The sequence below is a fragment of the Phaenicophaeus curvirostris genome, chromosome 1, assembly GCF_032191515.1.
Source record: "Phaenicophaeus curvirostris isolate KB17595 chromosome 1, BPBGC_Pcur_1.0, whole genome shotgun sequence".
Classification (NCBI taxonomy): Eukaryota; Metazoa; Chordata; class Aves; order Cuculiformes; family Cuculidae; genus Phaenicophaeus; species Phaenicophaeus curvirostris.
In genome coordinates, this window is record NC_091392.1 from 70,393,832 (window position 1) to 70,418,482 (window position 24,651).

Below are 24,651 nucleotides of genomic sequence, written 5' to 3' on the forward strand. Positions count from 1 at the left end.
AGACAGTTAATGTATCCAGTAAAATGTTAAATTTAAAGCTGGAAACTTTTCTATCTGCTTTCTTCCATTTCAAAACAGAGTGAGTTAACTACGCCTGATTCTTTGGCAGTTGTCCATTAAAGTGGCACAGATTTGCCTACCTAACAAAGCCCTTTTGTTTTCTACAGCTGAGAAATTACGGTGCACTGTAACTTTTCACTTTTCCCAGGTTACCTTGGCCCCAAACTGTGACTACATTTCAGTGAAAGATTTTTTAACTCTAGCTTTGGAGGAATATAATATCCCCAAGGAAGAATGATGGCTTTTGGTAAGTGCCCTGCAGTAGCAAGAAAAATGCTGAAAATTGGCTGTGCTTCAAATCTTCACAATGTTTCTAGAATATCTCTGGCTTACTAGAGAACTGGACTTTCTGCTGCACTTTGTTACAGACTGCGTCTTTCCTTCTATCCTGCTTCCTCACGTTATACATATTCAGCTCTAACATTTCATGCAAAGGGTGTAAGGGGCTGTGACATATCTTTTCAAAATAATTACTTTTAAGAATCTCCTGTACTTGAAGAAACTTTAAGTTCTAGAGCTGATTTCCTACTCTGTGGGAAGAAATTAATCTTTTGTCATTAATTACACAAGAGCAGGACGAAATTCTAAGCACTCACACATATGGTGTTAAGAAGACACCTTAAAGTAAAACAGAATGCAACTTAAGTAACGTAAATACTTTGGAGAAATATCCTTCCCATTATCCTTTGTCTGTAGAAGGTCCCAGATAGATAAAACGGGAGTAAGTTGGTGTCATATAGATTAAATAGGTAGGAAACATGGGCAAGTGTTAGCACATTGGTCTATGGTGAAGTTCCAGAAGCTCCATCCATACTTTTTGCAGTAGGGAATAATAATCAGAAAAAAATTTTATATTTCCAACATCTGTAATGAAAGGGCTTGAGAAGTTATTATATGGCCATCTGCAGAGAGACCTAAGGGTCTTCTGCACTGGAGACAAATATGCGGCCAATCTAGAAGCTAAACATGGATGCACTATACTCGGCCAAAGACAGACCTAGTATGACATACACCGTATCGGTAAGGTTTTCTCTATGTTTTGCTTCCTGAGACATTCATGGTCTTTTCCTGAGATATTTAAGAACATACAGGGCAAGAGCTCACTCTCAGTGAACCCAAAATGGATAATATATTCATTACAGCACTGCATCCAAGAGAAATAAAAATTGGACTAAGACCAGGAAGAGCGCATGGATGACTGTGGTTATGCACTATTCAAAGAATAATTTGGCAAGACATGAGAAGGTAGAGGATTTAGAAGACAGCAATATGATGGACAAAATGCTCACAATTATCATTCACCTTCCCTGGAGGTGTTTAAGGCACGGGTGGATTAGGTGCTGAGGGGCATGGTTTAGTGATTGATAGGAATGGTTGGACTTGGTGATCCAGTAGGTCTCTTCCAACCTGGTGATCCTATGATTCTATGATTCTATGATTAATGTACAAGTTAATCTTCTCTAGAATGAACATAACTGAAAAAATAAATCTTGAGAACTTTTCCTAGTCCATCCCCTATGCAAATCTTAAAACACCACCATAACAATAATTTTTTTTAAAAAACATCTTTTTCTTTATTTGTTATTATTATTGAAGAATGTAGGCCATGCCAGAAACCAAGTTCCCAATATATTGACCACCTACACTATGCAGAACACCAAACAATTCCTGCCTGAAAGGACTAACAGCATAATTAAATAAATTTATGGAAATCTTGGGCCCAAAGAAGCTACAAATCCTACCTACAGTCAATGACAGAGGCTGTGGCAGAAGCCACTGGTGAATCTCAGGATGAAATCTTGTATCACTGGAGTCAGTTGCAAAAATCCTAATTATCTTCAGTGAAATTAGAACTGAAAACACAGGTTTCTGCTTCATAGCCCTTTTCTCATACAACTCAAACCTTGCATTTCATAAGTTTTCTTATTCCTGTTCCTTGTTCTTTTGCACCAAAAACATTTTTCCTCTAAATTCTTTTTATGAACTGATACTTTTATAATACAATTAGGAAACAGCTATGTGTAATATTATTAAACTTTTCTAAGTATTGCCTAGTTAAAGTAAATCTTTCACAAAGATATAATCCAAAATTTAGACCAAGTGGGTTTTTTTGCAGTTCCAATGCTTCATGGTTCTTGTGCTTTATCCTGCATTTCTACTGGTGCATTTAATATGACTTGGCTTTCAGATTTAATTTTCTTCCTTAAAATAAGGACAATTATAGCACATGGGATGTAGGACACTCCACGTAATGCTGCTGGCAAGCCAAGATAGATCCACCTGAAATAAGGGATGATCTGCATTAAATACATGCATTTGTGAAAAGAATAGCAAAACTATTCAGCAAACATTATTTTGCAACAATTGCCCAGTTGCTTTAAAACTTGTGTGCTGATCCTTTTGGATAGCAAAGAATATAAATCAATATGAGAACAGAGAATTTGTCAGTGTCAGTGAAATGGCTATTTACATCACCCAGCCTTCAGGCAACTGATTTACCCAGAGAAGTTAGCCACCTGGTACTCTTATGGCTTTCTCCAAAGGGAAAAGAGTGAGTTCTGAAAACTGCAACTCCAACAACCTGAAAAAACTACTGGGTACTCATGAGCTGGCATTCTTCTTCCCAATCAGCCTCAACACAGTAATATAAGGAATTTATTGGCCATTAGCCCAAGACTTTTTTTCAAAATTCTCTCAGTGCCTCTCAAAGGTCTATGAAAACATGCACCATAGTATTCTGGGCCAATTTCCAACTTGAGTAACCATATCCTCTCTATACATTTCTCCTCTATTTTATTTCAAGTCCTATTTCAACAATTTTCTGTTCAAATATATTGCATACCCAGCCATTAAACATCTGACAGTTTTCCCACAAGGGCTTACTGCTTTCAGAATTTTTATCAGAATTCAATTTTTTAAGATCTGTTCTCATGAAAGGTCATTAGTGAATGTAATTATGGCACCAGAACTTTTCTGTTCAAAGAGTGTTCCAATATCTGTAGCAAAGGTTGCACTTGACAAATAAATCCAATGCCAAAGAAAAGTTTTGTGCAACATCTCTTACACAGGAGCAGTCTGTCTACTAGGAAATGATAAAGAGCATAAAATTATATCTCTATGCATGCAATAATTCATTAAGAATCAGAACTTAAAATAAAGTAGAAAATATACCTGTATTTCACAACATCGTACATCCTACATGCTCCTTCTCCACCACAAGTCGTAGTACCCCACTTCAAGCAAGTGCTATCTATCAAAGCTCCAAAATATATAGGAGATGGAATTCCAGCTAAAAATAACAATAATAATGTTTTTGTGAATAACATATTTCTCCTGATTAGTAGATACAGATAGGACCTATGCTGTTTCTCACATACTCCATATGTCCTGTCCTCTTGCAGCATGAACCATGTTCTCTGTATTTCTTGTGTTCTCTCTTCTTCCATATCCAACTACCCTCAACCAAAGGTTTTATTTCCTGTTGCCTGTTTAACAATGTATACGTGCTACAATAGGGACAGTGAGTCCTATTCAAAACTCATAATTTCCTCTCATCAGTGAGCGTCTTATTTTCCATAAATATATAACAAGAGTGAAGGAATGTAAAAGGATTTTTGGATGGGCAATAGATATTATCAGTCTATTACCCAGTATAAATGAATGAAAACTGAAATTGTTCTCATTTTTTGTGCTGCCTAGATCTGTAAAAATACCTCAAATTCTTCTTGATCAACAGCACTCCATAGAAGTTGACTCCTGTGCCACACCCGTAGCCCTAATGTGCTCCTTACATAACTCTAGATCAGACTTTATTGTGCATTTGAAGTGTGTTAGAACTTTTCTTACCAAATACTCTTGAAGCTAGTCCATGGATACCCACTCCAAATGACTTTTCTTCAGGCTTTAGAGACCTGTATGATAATGATATTGTACACTAGTTATTAGAGCTGAGATTAATAAGAAATATTTACCTCTGTTATTTTCACTCAACTTCTTCATCACATTAGGCCCAAACCATTCTAATTAGAGCACTGGTTGAAAGAGTTTATTATCCTCATTTGGTGATGTTTACCGAAGCTCCTTAACTAGGACTGCCAAATAAAAAAAGGAAAAGCTATTGTTCTAGTATCATCCGACTAGATTGAGGCCAGCGCAAAGTGCGAGACAATTGTGCCTTAATCAATATCATGTTGATGTGATCAATAAACACATGGTTATCACATACATCTCAACATCTCAGTGCACTAACTCAGTGTTTCTACATTAATTCAGGATACGGCTGACAGCTAGAAATAACAACAGGTTATAAAGCTGGCATGAACTAAACCTTAATACGGCACAGAAATGACAAAAGGTCTTTTTATTCTCCCTCCTTCCATACACAAACTAACACACTTCTAATTCCTGAGGGTATTTGACCTTGGAATAAAAAGTCTAATAGGTTTCTTAAGGACATTTCACTGTACCTTATTAAGACCATGTACCCAGGCATGGCTGCTAAGGAAAAAATGAAGCTGCCGACTAATGAAATTACTAAATAATAATGAAGCATCTTCTCGCAGTTTTCTCCTCCATCACATTGGCCCAGAATTGCAGAGACATTTTGAGATGAAAACCCTGAGTCTGCAACACAGGTGCAGTTTTCAAATACCTGCCGAAAGAGTATTTTAATCACATAGACTTGTCAAAATTCACATATCAACTGCGAAACTTGTGCAATTGGTACCTAGTTCACTCTCTCCTGCATTTATGTTATACATGTGCAGCTCTGCACTGTGCCCTCCGTCCAGGTCTGCAAGGCACAGGTCCAACCATTATCCATATGTGATGGATGGGGTCAGAGAGCGGGAGGGAGCTATGCAGCTCTTATGCAGCTAAGGCCACGCTTCTTCAAGAAGGCCATCATCAAGAGACCTCTAAAATTTTCCAGCACAGCCTAGTTATGTGGTTGTTCCACTGCTGATAGATCTGACCCTCTTTTTTTCATAACTTAGTGTGTGACCTTTTATATGCCAGAAAAGAAACCAGAAATGTTTGACTGAGACTGGGCTGCAATATTCTCACTAAAACACTTGTTTCTAGTGAAATCATTGAGGCTATTGCCAGAATAAGGGCCCTGACTGTTAGCCAAGGTGAGCAAGGGCACCAATGTCTGGTCCTTACTATCACCTAATAATTCTCTACACTATTTATAAGGTACAGTGGCTTTCTAAAATCTGTATGATTAAGGTTTTTATTGAACTCATTAATTTTTTTTCAGTCTATAAAGAACTTTTTTTTCATAATTGGAAGCATGTTATTAACTAAGATAATCGAAGTTTTTTAATACCTGGTTATTAATTGAAATCTACAGAGTAGAAGAGATTATTGAGTCCATGCACAGAATTTCATTTTGGCTGAAATGTTCTTGTGTACTTAAATTTCCAGCTGGCAATACCTTGAGAAGAATTTCTCACTCCATTTTTGTGCATTTAAGAGTCCCTCAATTATTAGGAGAAAATTAGACTCTTTCATTGTATTTTCTAATTTGAATTTAAACTGATTTTCATATTCCGTTTGGAATTTCAGTTGCCACTTAATTAATTTGTTCAGCTCTATTTATCATTTCATACATCCAATTAAAGGCTTATGTATATATATTTCTCACCCTCTATTAGTATGGATATTTCTCACCTACAGTGTTTCATAGTTCCAGCCCAATAAAAGTTATGCTTTACCGTACTTTTCCCAGTTCCTCTCGAGGCTTTACAACCAGCTAGGCAAGGTGACACATACGTGATTCCATTGTCCCCACAAACAGGGTCCCATATTTTAAGTGGACAATCACAATCGTTGTTGCAGGCAGCAAGCAGAGTATTTTCTGCATATGACACTTGCTTTATTCTGAAATACATTTAGAAGACGAATAAATATTTCAGTAATTAAACACCCACAGTAACACTTTATACTGGTTAAGATTCTATTCTAGCTTAAATGTTGATCTAGGGCAGTATTCTATGTGTTCCTATCTTGGAGTCTTGCCTATTTTTTAATACAGGATGTCATATTTTATTGTATTACAATACATTACATTAATATTATCAGTTCACAACTAGATATGCATACTCCATAGCATTTTTCTAATGTATGGCATATATGTTCTTGATTGTCTGTGTTACTTGTACCTACATGTGCATTTTACAGATACACAACCCCTCACAATGACTAACGACAGGCTTTAAATCAAGAAACTGCAGATAAAATATTCTCTAAGAACTCAGTAGCAATCAAATTCCAGTAAACCAGCATAAGTAAAGAAAGGATTTTGTTCCTCTCTAATTCTGAAATTACATTCTTATATGCCTAATTTTATCAACAATTTCTTATTTTTACCTGCAATTGCATGACTTGAATGTATAATTATGTTAGTAAAAGAATTAATATGAACATGCAATTTCGTGCAAATGAGTCTTAATGTAGTTCTCTTTTTAATACACTTTATCATTTAAAACAGAGATAACAGAGCAGAGACTTACTGTCTCATGCAAGTAAAAAGCCTTGAGTATTTAGATCATCAAATTAAAATGTTGCAAAATTATGAAGTCTCTGAATTATTCTTGACAAGAAAAATCATTCCAGTGCCTTAAGATTTAAGCCATCTTGTGTCTTAAAGAACATACCCTTCATAGGAAACTGTTAGGCCAGCAACTGGGGGAGTATCACAGATTGTCCAATAGGTACTGAAGTAGAAAAGGTATACCAGAAAAGAGAGCCAAAATGCTACGTTTGCAGCTTGATAGATATTTATCTTGAATTTCTTCATGAAGAAGCCTCCAAAAAAATAGCCAACACATACTACTGGTAAGTTGTAAACACCTGTTTAAACAAGTGAGAATTCCATGTTAATATAAAGAAAGAGACCATCAAAGTTACTCGCAAGGGGAAGGCTGTGTTTGGTGAAGACTCATATAGTGTCTGTGACTGAATAATTTCACTACAGTCAAAAATAGGTTTCTACAGGCTCTCTTGCACAACAAAAACATCTCCTGAAGTCAACAGCAGCTGGGAAATCCTCGGAGACTGAACTAGAGGCTAAGACAGAAATGATTCATTGGAAAATTGCAATTTAGAGTTGCGATCTACTTCCAACACACAGAGAAAAAAAAAAATATAGCCTCCCTAGCTGAGAGAGAAACTCAACAGGAAGATCACCTTGTGGAACACATCTTGTTGCACACTGAACATCACAGAAAGGAGGAACAGACTTTTGGGTCTGATATGAAATCAATCCTTTTTGCTGTTTGGTGCATCAATGAAGCAAAGAATAACTGAAAGACATTTAGAAGTAGCTGTCTGAAAAATAACCCAGCAGCGCGATGTCAATGCAACACAAGACGTATTATAGTTACATGCCTTTGGATGCACAGCTTCAAAACACTGGCAACAGAGGGCATCCATAATACTCATAATGTCTGGGATGTTCTGCATGACAGGTTTTAAAGAAAATGGTACAGGTATTGTGAAAAAGGAGCAATGAGGGACAGAAATGTGGCTAGATGTATTTTAAGATGTTTCTACTACAATGAAGAAACATCTTAATTCTTCACATAAACAAGGGACCTGAGAATCTAAAACATGATAAAATGAAACCATAGAAAGGCTCCTGTAGTTTCAGGATTTAAAAAATAACTAATAAAGGAGAGTTATAAAAAAGGCAACAAGTTGGTCAGTGTTTTCCTTTCATAGATTTCTGCATATGCAAAAGCATCTGAGGCTTTCAGAAGACCCAAGACAAAAATTTTATGAATGGAGATGATGGAAGGTGTGGCAGATCACTGGCATTTTTAGCTGTGCATACGTTCAAGCCATTTGTCTTTAGATTGCTAGTGATGTCTTTTTCATGCATATGAAATCTACCCTTTACTTTATAGTTTACTTTTCAATCGAGATAATAGAAACATTGGACCCATGCCCTCTTGATGTAAATTAGCATAACATCTTTGAGATCAGTAGTGCAAGTTTCATATAAATCAAGCTTTCTGGGCCAATTCAAAAGGTGGGAACTAGATTATAAAATTCTGCACAGAAAATTAGGAGATATTTAGCAGAAAATGTATGATTATTTAGAAATGTTTTGTGGTGTGGAATCTCTCATCTGTAGAAGCATTTGACCCCGGTATGTATATGTATACATTAACATATGAACGCATGTGTGTATAAATAGAGAGAATTTGTATAAAGACAAATAGTAGTAGAACAGAATAAAGCAAAATGCAAACATACCAATTAAAAAGATGGCATCTGATGCAGATTTTCCAAACTGCTGTTCCAGATATTTGGGCATGAAGGTCATTAAGCCATTGAAGGCGCTGAATTGTAACACAGTTATTAATATAAATAACATATAAACTGGATTGCGAAACAGAGCCTTGAGGTATGGGATGAAATCTGGAATGAAATAATGTAACAAGTCAGTGTGATGTTTTATGAAACGAATCACCCATTGCTCAGTGTGGCTGAGGGCGAAAGGGGGAAACAGAAATGGTTCTTAACTGGATCAGGCTAATTCAGACATCACATGCCAAAGATTACTTGCTTAGCCTAGGCTACCTCAACATGTCTCCTCTACACAAAGATAGCCTCACACACACACTAATGCATGCTGCTGCTTATAAAACAACCACATTAATAACCTTATTGTAAAAGTTGCCTGAAACTTTTTAGATGTGCAGTGACTCGACTTTGCACCCACAGATTTTCAGCAGAAGCTACTCCTCCACCATTCCTAATCCTTTTTTTCTCATTCCATGACTTCAGAGCATTCACCAAAACCCCTTTCCTGTAGCTGGCATGAAAACGGAATACAAGGGCAAAGGCGTGGAAACACCCTTGATAGATAGCTGTGACAACCTGTCCCCAGACACCTAGTCAATGATCTTGGTTATTGCTACGATTAATTGGTTATTGCTGCTCCCAAGTGATGGGGCAGAAGAGGCACATGAGTGCAGTTATTCCCATCGTACTCACAAAATCTGGATCCGCCAGTCTTCAGTGAAGTAACCATCTAAGAAACTAATTTACACAGGTCTTCTTTCTGTATAATGCCTAGTAAGTCAGGATCTGAACCAGTAAAAAACCCAGAATTCCTCTTTGTCTAACATTCCCTATTATTGTGCTCAGCTACTGCCAAGAAACTGCAGAAAAGCATCTCTAAAACAATGACCATGATTCATTGAAACTGGGCACTATATAGGGCAGATACATATAGATAAATATATATATATATATAGAGAGAGAGAGAGATATCTTTCAGAGGTAAGCTATTACGAGAGGATCTGTATGCAAATCATGCAAAAATGACTCAAAAATATCCAAACCAGACTGTATTATTTTTATATATTATATATATTATTTACATATACATAAACAGAGCTTTCTGAGGAAGATGTTAACTTTATAAATATGTCTATTTTCAACTTGAAATCCCAGGCAATTAAATAGCTGTCTGAACAGGTCTAATCTGTCTATAAGTGGCCCTGATTGAGCAGGGGCTTGGACCAGGTGGCCTCCAGAGGTCACTTCCAACTTTAACCTTTCTGTGAAGTGAAAAGATTCTTAATTCAGGATATTCAAGGACAGTCACACCAAGGCAGGGAAGGAATGATGAAGAAAACATAAGCTCTGAAGGGCCTTTGCAGTACTAAGATCCACAGTCTAAGTTAGAAACCCTTCTTAATCAGAGTAGTACTTTATTTGTGGATTCATTTAAGGCTATATGACTGCAGAGAAAGATGTCATGTTTATCAAAATGAAATTGCAATATTAGCCAAGATCTGAGTACTCCGAGAATGGTGAATTTTCGGGACTCAGCTTAAAAGACCATGGAGAGGTAGCTGGCACTTGGCACTTAGTTTCTGAAAATTAAGATCCTGTCAGGGGGCCCTAAGCTGAGTATATAAAATCATGAGACTACTTTGAAGATAGTGGCCTATTATATTCACTTACATTTCCAAGTCCTTTATGTATTATATTCACTTACATTTCCAAATACCACAAAAACTGGAAGAAAAAAATAACTTCCTACAGATATATAGACCTGAAAGACCACAGATGTGAAAGCTGTCAACAGTAACATGAATAAATCTAAGTCAAATAGACCTTGGTTCAGTGGCCATGAAGCATTTATGAGACACTTAAGCACCTGTCACTTTTATGTCTTTAACTTGGACTCAAAAAATGCAAAAGACCTGTGCTGGTTTTCTGCTTCTCTGCACAGTGAATATGGGGTACAAGCAACCAATGTCCATAACTTGTCCACAGCTCACTGAGTTGTGATATTCTTAACCAGACTTCAGTTCATTAATCCTCTACCAGGAAGAAAAGACCCAAATATACATACACCTGAAATGCAGGAGGGAGAAAGGAGTGATTTTGTATCCTGGATCTATTAAATTATCATTCTTCCTCTGTGACGATACAGTATAAATCCCTGTGCATATCCTTTGTACTACAGAGAGATGAAAAAATGGAGTATGCATCTCATACCTTAGACCCATCTTTACCTACAAAAACACACATAGAGTTCACACCTTAAGGAATAAATTAAAAAGGAAATAAAACACAGTATAACTTGCCTTTAGCCATTTCGCGCATGGTCTGTTTGCCTTCGTTTTTATCTTTTTCATGCAATAGTTCTACACTGTTTTTACTCGTCTCCTCAGGATCTTTGGTTTCTCCTTCCTTCACAAGTGACTTGGGCAAGAAGCAAAAAGGTATTCCCACAAGAAGATTCAGTGATGCACAAATCAAAATGCCCAGCCACCATGCTCCAACCCAGCGGGAATCAGTAGCTGTTATAGTTATGTCCTCTATTGAAAAAAAAATAAAAATAAAAATAAAAATCCAACCCACACATCTTCTATTAGTTCAGAAACATTCTTTGCTGTCACTCTGTGTTTTCCTAGTCACCTCTGGCATTTTAAAGTTTCTTAAAATGAGGCTGATGGAATAAGATATTCTCTAGTTTTATAAGTTGCCAATTTTCTGACAAACTTCAGTGTTTTGTACTCATTAATTCTAGTCCTTTCCTATGTTAAGCCAGATGACACAATTATTCATCAAATAATTTATATGCAAATTTGTTTGTGTATGTGTGAATTCAGACTTCTTATTGAATTGAATATTACACACAGATCTTCCATTCTAAAAGATGTACCAGGAGACTCAGATAAAATAAAGACACCTCCCATTAGCAACAAAAAGTCTCTTAGTGCTAATAAATACACCATCGTGCTAATAAATACACCACCGTGCATAGTGATTTAGATTTAAGATTTTATGTTTTCATCCATTACCTGCATCCACTGATCCCACATCAACAAACAGTTTTGCACAGTGCGATGCCAACAAGAAACCAAGGAAGGGTCCCATTATAGTTGCTGTATGTAAACATCCTAAAGTATGAAAAAAAGAGAAAACATACTAATTTAGAACCTGTGCATAATTATTTTCTTTGAATTGTTACATAGGTATAAGAGAGCTCTACTGAATAGATATTTGTACCTAGCCTATTTGCACCTGGCCTTATTTCAACAAGTTCATCTCTAGTTAAATTACAAGTTAAATTGCAAGTTCTATATTATTATTATTTTGATAAAACAGAAATGTCTGTCTTCTCTCTTCCTTTATTGGATGGAAAGGAGTCATAATAACCCTCTCTTTTGCTTTTGTTTATATGTGTGTGTGTGTATTTGGAAGACAGGAGTTATCACGATAGGGTATATATACCTAGGTAGAAAGGTGAATTCTCTGGTTTGGCAAAATCCTCCAAATATGAAACACCTAAAGGCATGATGGGAGTTTCACCCATTCCTCGTACTATGTTTCCAATCATCACAAATATCCACAGCAAGGATCTAGGCTTTCTTTCACATTCTGTAAATAAAATAAGAAGCCAGAATTAATGTTTTATTTCTAACAATTAATTCCAGAGACCAAAAATTGACTAACAGCTTAAACTTTGATGGGTAGTTCTGTCCTGTAAAACAGGGAAATAAGTAGTCACAATACTTGAAAGGCTCCAGAACTTGAGAAAAAGCTCTTGCATTTCCGTGTGTAGGGTTTAAATCCCTTCCCTCTCCATGTCATACATGTCTCTCAATCCTGAAACCACAGCCTAGACCCTGACCTCAAAGCTCTGTTTTGCACTACATATCAATGACCTCCCTCTCCAGAAATGTAATCTGTCCTGATATATTTATTTGAGTATTCAACCCTTAATCAAAATCAAGATCAATAAGAAACAATCTGGCCAGTCTGTTGAATCTGTCTGGGGATCTAACACTCATTTATTCGTGTGTCTTCCTACATAACTCAGCAGAAGAATACCATGCTGCAGCAGAATCCTGTTTGCCCCACAGTAGGACATTTATATCAGCAACTATATGACATTTAGTACTTACTTTCTCCCCCTCAACTCTCACTTTGTCATCCTATACAGGCTGCTTCAGATTCCACTGTTCCACTGTATGGTCCACTTTGTCATGCTGAAGCTTCTCAGTGTCAATTCGTTAACAAATAGAAACCAGTTTTGTCAGCAACAACTGATGACTTTCTAAATGAAGGCATTACTGTTCAGAGATCAAGCCTGAATCTCCAGGAGGTAATCTGACCCATCCTAACATAAACATCATGAATGTCCTTACAGCAAAGGAGACACTTTGCAAGACTTCTGCATTCTTCTTTGACCAGCTATCAAGGGAGTATAAAAAGATGGTTCAGACTAAAGGCCTCACTTTAAGGTAGTTGAAGACCCAGGAAATTAATCCTATCCTCAATGTGAAGATTTTATGTGCAACCACTTAATTACCGAATCACAGGATGGTTGGGATTGGGAGGGAATTCTGGAGATCATAGCGTTTTCATACAGGTTCACGTACAGCAGGTTGCACAGGAACAAGTCCAGGCAGGTTTTGAATATGTCCAGTGAATGAGACTCCACAGCACCTCTGGGCAGCCTGTTCCAGTTCTTTGTCACCCTCAAATTAAAGAAGTTTTCCCTCATGCTCAGTTCTATCTGAACCTTTTGACTTCATAGTAGTTACTTTATATGCATATTGCTAGTGCACATACACATTTCAGTCTTCCAGATAAATTTCAGTCAAAAATCTCTTTCTTCAGATAATTTAAACTATTTTCTCTCTCCTCTAAAATGAAGTGAGGTCTACTTCTTTGCTCTGCCTCTACTTATCATGCTCTTATTTCTTGTGTAGTGCAATGAAAAAGCATCCTGAAGCCATTTACTGGTTGTCCAAATCAGTTTCCCATCTCCTCACAGTATCATAACATCAAGTCAAAAAGAGGAACAGTTGTGAGAACAGTCAGTGTTATAATTCCCCAAAGTGGAGTGATAGGGATGTTAATGAAGCTGTTCAAATTCTATGAAAACTGTATGAAAAAAAGCTACAGCTACGGAGACACAGACTACAACAAGAAGGAAACTTCCTGACCTCTAGTTTCTAAGCCTGTAAAAAGGACTGATTAAAAGCAAGACCCTGAAATAATTGCTAAAAAAAATTAAAATCCTATTTACTTAAAAGTATAAAAACTGAGGAAAAAGTATTAGCAGATACAGGAAGAATCATACCTGTTGATGGTTCATCTGTAGGTAGAGAGAATAAGCTTTGATTAACAAGGCACAGAGGCATGACCGAAAAATTCTCTTGTGGTGAAATACTGCTTTCAATATGATATCTGTTTGAATCAAAGGAAAGCATGTATAGGTTAAGAAGAAATACAGCAGAACCACCTCATAAATCTGTACTTCAGTAATGAGGCTACCTATAAGAAAATGTAGATGCAGGAAGGAAACCAACATCACAGTATCTTCTTTTCTCAAGATATATCTCACTGATTAAAATGTAGACAAGCCTAAATGATTATTTTGTTAAGCCAAGCAAAAACAGTGAAAAAGTGGTTAAAGAATCGTTATAGTCTCTATAAGACCTTGCCGACACAACTATCAAGTATTATCTGTCATGCAGGCTCCACACCAAAGACATCTTTAAAACTAATCTTGTATTGCCCGTCCAAGCAGATAAGAGCTAGGAGTGTCATGTAACAGTATTATAGGCCACTGTTTCTTTAGAGGGACCATGTAAGAGGCAGCACAAGGAGGAAGGCAAGGCAAGGCAAGGTTCCCAGCAGAGGAGTGACTTTTCAGGAAGTGATGATGACTGACTTTTGAAACCATCTCAGAAACAAAACAAAATTAAGTGGCTCTACACTTATTATACCATACTCATGTTTAGTGATGTCTCTCTCAACAAGCAATCCAATTTCTGGGGATTAAAGCAGGTAAGTAACAGAGAAGCTTCTGTGACCGAAGCACAATACTCACCTTCCAAATAGGAAATGAGGAAGTGATATTAAAAGACATCCAAATGCCTGAACTGTGCAGCCCAAAGCAATTATTCTGGGTCTGTGAAGCTTTGCTCCAAAGTAACTCACAAATGCTATCAGCAGCAAGTTGCCTGCAGAAAGAACCTGGTTATTATTTACTAAGCAAGACATCCTTTAAAAGATATAAAGCACAACACAAATTTCAATATATATTGTTAGCTTGACATCTGGTATTTCGCTTGTCTTATAAAAAACTGTAACTGGAAAGGGAACTGCCTAAGTGATGCAGTAATTCCCTCCTATCTGTGATCTTTTATCTGGGAGAGTTATACCCCATGGAAAGAACATGAGAAGAGAAGGCAGAACAGAAGAGAGACCATGGTAAAAGATATTTTTGACTGTATCTATGTAAAGAAAAAAAATCCCACTACTTTACATAAAGACTAGACCAGGGGCTGCAGAATAATAGCTGTTTTAGGAAGTTATTCTTCTATACTTTATTTTGCAAAGTGTGGGAAAATACAGAAGTAAATATGCAAGTGGTTTTGTACTAAAAATAATAAATGCACAATGACATATGGAGAAAGATGAATTAAAATTTAATATTAATTTCATTGATATTTTGAGAGGAAAAAAAATTTTGCAACTAGTACCATTTAAAAATATAAACATACTAAAAATCTTCTTTGTCTTCTCTACCACTTTCATTTCAGAACCAGTTCATTTCTCTACTCTTCATTTATCTCTATGCAACTACAAAAATAGTCGAATCTCATGTTATTAATCAGGCCCCATAAAAATATCAATTCAGTAATCATATACATAGTAATTTTGTGATCTTTTTGTCAAAAGAACAAAACCATGTCAGTGAGTGATGAACATCATGCTCTGAAAGAAGATAACATTTTTTTATATATGATGGCTAGACAGAATGTATTAAATCAGTGACACTTAATAGTTGTACACTTACACAGTCCTTAATAAGTTACCTATGTCTGCCACATACACTGAATCATTTCAAATATTAATATGATTATTTACAGTTATTTTACATCCTTGGAGATAAGAATACCACAACTTGTTATAGGAAAGTGCATAAGAAAGTTTAATTTATTTAAAGTAATAAGACTTTTACACAACACTTCATTCATTTAGTGTTCTTTAAAGACTTCTCCTTATCAAAAGCAAGAATATTTTGGGTATTCTTTCTCTATTATAACTTTGAGCTGCTCCATCAGGCTGCTTTGCAGGCAGCAGCGTGGTGTTATCAACAGTTTCTTCTTGCATGTGCAGATATAGGAGACCAGAAAAAGCAGGGGAAGGAGTCTTGCGTCTTATCCCCACCAGTGTATAAGAACCTGTGCAGACAACTTCCTCAGCTGATCCAAAGATAATAAAGATCCATATTGTGACTCTAAGGGTATAAAACACATCCTCTGAAGAACTCTATTTAGAATCATAGAATAGTTTGGGTTGGAAGGGATCTTAAAGATCATCTAGTTCCAACCCCCCTGCCATAGGCAGGGACACCTTCCACTAGATCAGGCTGCCCAAGGCCCCATCCAACCCGGCCTTGAACACTTCCAGGGATGGGGCAGCCACAACTCCCCTGGGCAACCTGTTCCCGTGTCCCATCTCCCACTCTCATCATGAAGAAATTCTTCATTATGTCTAGTCTAAATCTACCCCTCTCCAGTTTATATCCATTTCACCTAGTCCTATCACTAAATGCCTTTGTAAAAAGTCCCTCCCCAGCTTTCTTGTAGCCCCCTTCAGGTACTGGAAGGTCACTGTAAGATCTCCCCAGAGCCTTCTCTTCTCTAAGCTGAACAAACCCAACTCTCTCAGCCTGTTCTTGTATGGGAGGTGCTCCAGCCCTCTGATCATCCTTTAGATGGCTTTGAAACTATCAGGCCTTTTGTTTGGCTTTTGTGGCAATCACAAGACATAAGCCAGTCACTGAGCAATAAAACTCACTGATAGGCAAAGTAAGGGTCACTAAAAGTAGAACTGGAAACTTCCTTTGATATTAAATCTTGAAGTAGAGTTTGAATAAGGAGACAATTCACTCCAAACAATTTCAAGGTCACTGATTAAAATAACTGTAAAATGCTAAATATGAGCTTAAATTCAAATGGAGTTTATAAAATCTTTCTGGATTGTTCAGAAAAATTCAATATGAAGCTCAAAGTAGTTCTCTTTTATTAGTTGTTCTGGTATATCTTACAGTAGAGCAGAAACTAGCTGAACCAGCATTTAATCCTTAACTTCCTTATGCAAGTTCTCTTGTTAGATACCAAGACACTAAATATATATGTACCAGCTGAAATGGTAGGATAGAGTTGGTCACAATTGCCGAATGAAGTAATCAACAGACTGCTATGGACATAAGAGTCACTAATGGACGTAAGAGTCACTAATACACAATCAGTCAACATATTATATTTTCAAAGAATAAGAAATATTAAAATGAGTGATTACCAAGTTCAAAGCTTCCATTAATGATCCCCGCTAAAGACGCTGGAATATTAAATTGTTTCTCTATCTGTGTGTACATGCTGTTCATGTAAGCACCAGACATTGTTTTACCAATATATGCAAGTGATAGTGCCATCAGGAATACCTAAGAAGGAAAGAGGAGAATGCATAAAGAATTCAAAATTAGATATTTAGGAATATTCCATGGTTATTTTCCCCACCAAAGATGTGCTTCTGTATAAAAAAAGTGGATAATTTTGTTCCACTGATGTGTGTAAAAATACAAGTTCAAATCCCATCATCTATGCTTTCCCACAGGGTTATGGCTTCACTAAACCAAAAAAGAAAAGAGGAAAAAAAAGAATAGAGAAAAAAAGGAAAGAGTTTGTTCTTCAACTGATCCCGTCAAGAATGTCTTCAGAAACCTGAAGCCCCACTTCCCCAGCCAAGGGAGGTGCAGCACAGCCTGTCCCACCGTGTGTCTGCTGCAAGATTGCCATCTGCAGGACTGCAAAACGTCTGCAGCCAGAGCAGGGTGCAAAGACCTTCACAGCCTTTCTCATCTGAGTGATAAATTACTTGCAGAACTAAGATAGTTTCCTTTGCTTGAATGCTTGTTCTCCCATCTCAGCAGAGGTCATGAGCCCAGAACAAGTCATTTCAAACAGGAGGAGTAAATAATGTGTGCTTTTTACAAGAATCTAGTGGCAATTAACAGTGAAAAAAAAATATACATATATGCAGTAATATTAAAAACCTTTTAACTCTGGTGTTCTTAATAAACAGTTTATGCAATAAAATCAATAGTACCTTTAAATACATATGCTGAAAATGCTAAAAAAGCATAAGTTACATATTTGGACTTTGAATTACCAATAAAAATAGCAATTTTTCAACCTTTTATAGAGCTTCTTGACAACTTGGATAATCTAGGGTACATCAACAGCCAATGTCATGGGTTTAAGAAGGAATGATAAACATATAAGACTCGGGAGATTGCACAAACTCAGAGGTGGACCTTCAAAGGGTCGACCAACAGTACCTTCCACACGTCATAGGGTGTAAAGTAGTACCTTCCACACGTCATGGACATAAATAGAAACACAGGATTTCTTACCAACTTGCTTTACATTGATCAAGGCATTAAGGATAAGGAAAGAAACAGAGCTTGTTCAGTCATTTAGTCTTGACCGTAACTTCCATGAAACAACTGTAAGTACAAGCAATTACAGTTGTGTGTAATTGTTAAAATATTTCTGTACCTTCAGCTTGGCAATGCAGCAGAATTTGTCCTTTGTGCGTGCCTTCCCAGCTTCTTTCATGTTGCCTTTTTTAATTGAACCTGATGTTTGTTTCTGAGTCTATCCAATGATCCCATTACAGCATTGAAAGAGACAAAAGGAAAAAGAAATACTTTTATCCCATGCTTGAAAAAAAATCAGGTTCCTTCTAAGATATTTGATGTTTGAACATCTTCATTAAATAATTGCAAACTGAATTTGAACAAAACTAAATTCCAACAAAACTAGATTCCAACAAAAGCTACAAGCCTAAACACTTTATTCTAATGTCAATAATGTAACAGCTAGCTATTTCTTGTCAGATACTGAATGCTGTCATAAGCATACAACCAGTAAACAAAGAACAGAGGAAACAGATGTACCGAGGGCAAGCTAGTTTGTCTGTAATACAGCCTTGCAATATAGTTTGTCTGTAATATAGTCCCCTTCACAGGTATTTGCTACTGACCACTGTGGGAAACAGAACTATGATGATCTACGTGTTAGACTGATATATACCTGTCTCTATGGTCTTTATTTAATATGCCTGTTCTTGCTAGCATAAAAAGGACAGAGAGTTCTGCTCTGCCTCTTCTGTTCAGTCACCCCCTCTTCCACTGGCATCCATGTAGCTCTGTTAATTTTAATAGAAACTCTGCTGGAGATTAATCTCTTGGCATTAAAATTAGAAGGAGAAAAAACAATATAAAATTAAAACCACCAGAGCAGTTTCTGTTCTAAACAGAAACAAATCAGACTCCATTCTTCTACCTCTCCCAAGATTTGCAAAAACATCTCTCTTTATTTGTCTTTAAGTTGCTTCCATCTTGACTTGATGCTTAGAGCTTCTGGTAGCACTAAGCTACCTGCTTTCTTACACATTTTACATATTTAAAAAAAATGTGTTGAAAGAAAGAGTAATTAATTACAGGGACTTATAATATACTTGCCTGTAAAAGCCCCTACATATCTGAGGGTTAACACAGTGAGTTAAACAGGGAGAACACCAGTTTAAAGAAAATTTTTTTCTAAGGACTGCGACAAAAGCTTAATTAAATCAAGTTATTCAATACAGTTCCCTGCTGCCTGATCAGGTAAGCTGAAGAAAACCAGGGCAAGCTAGAGCCCTACCTTAGAGTTAGGATGGATATAGGTTAATTTCCTCTTTTTCGTCTCAAATACAATTTCCATGTACAGTCTTGCAGCACCTGCCCTTATCTGTTTCCCACTTCATGGAGCCACAGCTGGGAAGCAAGCTGTCCTAGACAAGCCCACCAATCAGACTGAATTGCCTTTCACATTCTTCAACTCTGCACCCCCTCATGTCAATCTCTTCAACCACTAATTTCTACAACAATGTTAATCCTCTCAAATGTGTTTCTTAACTGACTTGATTCCAAGCAAATTCATGAGTGTTAACTCTTTCTATGGCTACATCCTCATTTTCAGTCTCTAAAAGTGTAATGCATTATAATAGCATTCCTGGAAATACTTGCTTTACAATTAAGTGTATGTGATGAGTAAGACAAGACAACTAACTATGGTTTATAAACATTCTGTTTTACTCAGACTGTAGCCCACCTGTGATATCAAGAGGTGACCAGTAGAACAAAAATAGCACTCCCCTAAGACTGTCCTTCTCTGCTCCTGGGAGCTAGCAAAGAGGATTCTGTCCCTTACTTGACCAATCCCTGAGTTTCACTAATATACACAGGGAACATCACCTGGCTAATTACAGGATTTCTCTTCTCATGCTAAAGGAAACCAGCCAGTAACCTCTGCCCAAGTTTCTCTTGGAGCATCAGAAACACTGCACTGTCCCTCACACAATTACAGCTGACAAAAAGGCAATGTTTGCCTTTGCTTATTATTATCTTCCCTCAAAGTATAAATTATGGTAGAAAAAAAATGCATTTCAACCTACTTTTTACTGTGAAGGTTATTGAGATTATTAATTTAATAACAAAAGAGACAGAATTATTATTTCCAGCTATGTTCCTGAGTTTGCTTCCCCCAGCTAAAGATATTTTTGTGATCAGATTTGGTTAGATGAAACTGAAGCCAACACAGACTAACAGCCCAGATTATCAGCGAGATGTAGGTGCATGACTCTCTCAGCTCAAGTGCATATGCTCCACACTTTAAATCCAAGTCAGAATTCAGACAACTATTTCTGTGCCTAACGGTGAACCAATAGTGTTCCCACTGCCTTCTTCCATCTCCCTGCTCTACACAGTATGTTCCTGTTGTTCACCTTGCTTCCACTCTTGGGCTCTCCCAACTCTTCTGCAAACCTCTTTAACTCATTAAACAAGCAAAAATTTAGCGCAGGAAAAAGATCGCTTTGCAGGCAGTGAGCTGATCTGGCCCACAGAATGGTTCAACAAGTGTCAGATCCACATAAGCAAAAGAGCAGCAAAGTGGAGCCAAGAACACAAGAAGAGAGGAGGAAGTGGGGGTGAAAGCAGAGCACAAAATGATTGAGAGTGAATCCTGCCCATCAGTGATGTGTTATATCCCCTCAAATATTTGTGCAACCACACTCTCGAGCCTTAACCTAAGCTGGCCAGCCCTGAACACAGCTGGCCTCCTAGGACCAGCACAGCTGTAGGTGGATTAACTCCTTCAGTGAACATCAGTAAAAGGAAGAGTAGCTTATGCGGCTAGGATTTAAACAAAGCACTTCAGGAATTTGTGCAGGCCAGGTCGGTCTACGTATTTATGTAAGTTTGCCCTTGGGTTCTGACTGACCTACCAGCTATCATGTAAACACCTACACTTAAGTCCTACTCATAAGCCTACAACGTCTACTGAAATATCAGGGAAGAGGTCAGTATAATCCCCCTTCACAGGATCTTACTCATTCCACTTCTGCACTGAGTTTGGAACATATTTATGGCAGGCCATGAAACTGGTTAGTGGTAACACTGCAACTGCCTTGTCCAGTTATCTCCACTACTGGACTAAATTTCCACAGGCTAACAGAAAAACAGGCAAGTAATCAGAAGACTTGTCTCCAGAAGACACCCACTTCACATAACGCACAAAGAACTAGAGTGCACAGTATGGACAGTTTCAGTACAGGCTACAGTTATAAAGCAGATGCTCGAAGTAATCTTATGTAACATGGGCAGAACAAGGCTGACCTTAGAACAAAGCAGATGCACCCTGTGTGGGTCAAAGCAGGCTTATTCAGCGTAGCTGACAAGAGCAGGCAGGCTAGCATTGAGAGACATGGGTTTGGACACATTTGTCCTGCACAAACCTGTAAATACCTCTTCTAGTTTTAAAGCACACTTCACTTTAGTTAAACAACACAAAGGAGAAGAAAATCATATAAACATCTTGACCTGAATGTCTAGAAAGCAATATTTTGCAAGTCTCCTTGCCTGAGTACTAAGGGGATGTCTTGTTTCCAATGTAAAACTTTTCTTCCATTTGGACTCAGTTTAGTCATATGGATAAAATGATAAGTCCTTGTTTTGTTTACAAAATTAAAAATCATGAGGTAACCAACTAAGGGGCCATTTTTAAACTAATTTATTATTATGGTTGCAAAAAAAGCATTCTGAAATCTTGTTTTACTAGGCAAAGTTCAAACTGCTACTCAATTGCAATTGTATTAGTGTTACACTGACACAAACGAAAATATTCTTACGGCAAAACAATTGTGTACTTACAGTTTTGGAAAGCTTTTCAGGAGAAGTGACTGATATCATATGCTTAAACTTCCACTTTGATCCTAAATTGTTGAAAATTAACCAAAGTTTACTCCCTGCAGAATTTGTATTTTTGCCAAGTGGTTTCATCTGTGCATTTTAGACTTCACTTAGATGTGAAAGACAAGGGATGAGCTCTTCCTTACATAAAAGTTAAGCCAGTCTACCCCAAACAGGGCAAGAGCTACAGCTGTGTCAGGTTTCTGAGGATGAAGTTCTGACACTCCTGCCTACTGAAGACAACTAGAGAGTGTTCACAAGCAAGAAAGGAACTTTATGAATTCACAGAACTGTGTAGATTTACAGACTAGACAGTGTCCTAGAAAGGGTGAGACAAGGTCAGGCTAGAAGAGGGGAATGAGTTTGTGTTTCTCATGTTTTAACACAGTGTTTAAGCCTTGCGTTTGTGGATGGAAAGCAACAAAGGAATGTGCTGCTCATTGGCCTCTTTTTGCTGTCTTGGAATGATTTGGAAGAAAATGTAGCCCTTCCTAGTTGATATAAAGCACTTGGAGGCTCAGATGTAAAGCAGAAGTGGGTCTGAACTTAAAGTGGAGAAAATTACCTCAACCCCTGAAGTCCATCAGCATAATACTGCTCTTTTCAACATCCTCAGCTGCTGATCTGTGGTATTTCTTCTCAGATTAACAGCCTTTATGGATTTCTTGTCAAAGCATCCAAGTTCATCTACCTACTATATAACCTGTAGGTAATTAATTCTATAAGAGTGCAAAGATCCTAATGTAACATTCACTAGGAGCACCCTTTCCTTTGGGACCTTCATTGAACTATGACAGTTCACCATGCAAAAATGAAAGATAAAGACACCCATAGTCACAAAATCTCTGTAGTTGCACTACGGACTGGATACTGCTAGTTACTGATTACTGGACATTATGAAATCAGAATACTTTGACCATGAGTAAATAGTTCCATCTGATGTGATAAGAAGAGATTATGTGACTTTGATCAAATTGGGTAGACATTGGATCTAGGAATCTGTAGATGTACCTTCAAGTACTGATGCTGAAGCAGGTTTCATCTGTGACCTCAAGTCTTTTGATAACACTTGTGTTCATCTCCATCACAGAAATAACTCACAAGGCACACAAAACACCTAAATGCTAGGTCTAAAAAGTGTGGTGAGAGTGCAATCTGGGGTTAATGAAAGCCTGGCTCTGAGCATGGCCTCCAGGGCAGTCTTTCTCAGTTTACTGAGGGAGCACTCAGTCATCCTGAAGAATCTCCCTGGACTACCACTTACTCTGTGTGGTTTTGCTGCTAGGAGGGAGAAATAACACACCTGCAAGAGATTTGGCATTTTAGTTACACTGTGATTTTGTCTCAAATTGTACAAATATGCTACTGTACTGAAAAACATTTTCTAGGATGTTTGCTGATGCCTTACAGACCACTGGTGGCTGAGGGTTCCAGCCTGCTCAGTGCTGTATGTAAGTATAAGCTAAGGCATTTTCTCCTGTTATTTCACAGAGTAAAACTTCACAATTGCAAATTTATGAGAGCATATTTTCTCAGTTCTTGCATACTAAAAAATTTCTCAAGTAAAAATCTATTAATGTGCTTCCAATATGTGAAAAGCTTCATTCTCCCTCAGAAAATATGCATTTCATAAGAGCTAGAGTGCTACTTTATATTCTTCCTTCATGATGGTCTCTAAGTCACACCTGATGGCTGTCTGTACTGGGATTTTGCTCAACCAGTTTAAGTAGAAATAGAAATTCTGTCTCCATCTTTGATTTATTTTAGCTAAAATTGAATGTGAAGTCTTATTTCCCAATAAGATATTTTGAAAGTTTTCTTTCATTTTATATTTTCTCCATTTACCCATTGCTGCCTTTGAAAAATTAAAAAATCCTCTGACAATGCAAGAGGAAAGTGTAAAGACGGTGATCAAAGTTCTGCTACATACTGCTTTGTGCCCACGGAAGACAGTAAAATGAAAAAGCAATAGTGAACAGAGGCAGAAAATGGCTGAGTATAAAACTGCCTTAACTCCATGTGGCATCCTTGCTTTCCTTAAATAAAAAGAGCTAAAGGTGGTGAGGGAAGAGGATACTGCCCACCAAAGTGGCAATTGTTTAACCGTGTATGTCAGCAGCAATGTAATATTCATTCAGATGTAAAGTGACTTCTCTTCTGTACCAGTACAATTTGCAAGAGCACTTTGTCTATGACTAAGCCTTGTTCTGTGTAGGAGAGAGGTCTCATTGTTATTAGAGCATTACTCTTGCTTTTGCATTAAAAATATCTTAATGTCAGTATTCTAGTTGTGATAGTTAGCTATAGAAATCTGACTGCAAGCACCTAATAAAGAGACTTGGCTAGGAGAACACAAAGGGAATTTGATACATGATATTTGTCTTAATTGATTAGGAACTAGAAAGATCATAGAATCATAGAATCACTAGGTTGGAAAGGACCCACTGGATCATCGAGTCCAACCATTCTCAGTTTAGTAGATCTCGGGTTAGTTGGGTTTTACTCTGCCTTTAGCTATTACAAGGATTAGCAGTCCTTTCTTATTTCTCTCTCAGTTCATCTATTTTTTTAATATTTCATCCCCTAATTGTTTGTAGAATGTATTATATATATGTATTTCATATTTTAATCCATCCCTGTTTGGAGGGAGGAAACACCATGATTTTGTTTACAGTGATCTCTGTTTTCAAATCTCCCTACTCATCATCATTATTTAAAAGTGAGCTTCTGATATG

The 24,651-nt window shown here is 37.2% G+C and overlaps 1 protein-coding gene across 1 annotated transcript; it reads right to left on the reverse strand.

The window, feature by feature from the left end:
• Positions 1–1,566: 1,566 nt before the first annotated feature.
• On the reverse strand, positions 1,567–21,931 carry LOC138723270 (solute carrier organic anion transporter family member 1A2-like). The gene is made up of 15 exons (XM_069862212.1): positions 21,878–21,931; positions 18,180–18,278; positions 16,921–17,062; positions 14,438–14,570; positions 13,685–13,791; positions 11,827–11,973; positions 11,394–11,492; positions 10,674–10,907; positions 8,323–8,487; positions 6,720–6,915; positions 5,778–5,943; positions 4,527–4,711; positions 3,907–3,971; positions 3,232–3,349; positions 1,567–2,340 (listed from the first exon to the last, which is right to left on the reverse strand). The coding sequence occupies exons 1-15, from the start codon at positions 21,914–21,916 to the stop codon at positions 2,187–2,189; spliced, it is 2,049 nt and encodes a 682-aa protein (XP_069718313.1). The 5' UTR covers positions 21,917–21,931; the 3' UTR covers positions 1,567–2,186.
• Between the last annotated feature and the right edge of the window lie 2,720 nt (positions 21,932–24,651).

What these genes read in the sequence shown, in the direction of transcription:
- LOC138723270 (XM_069862212.1), bottom strand. Translation starts at nt 21,916, where the DNA reads ATGATATCAGTCACTTCTCCTGAAAAGCTTTCCAAAACT. An exon ending in GAATTCACCTTTCTACCTAG is followed by an intron (nt 11,493 to 11,826) that starts GTATATATACCC and finishes TTCATACTTTAG; the next exon opens with GATGTTTACATACAGCAACT. An exon ending in TGTGGGATCAGTGGATGCAG is followed by an intron (nt 10,908 to 11,393) that starts GTAATGGATGAA and finishes TTTTTTCAATAG; the next exon opens with AGGACATAACTATAACAGCT.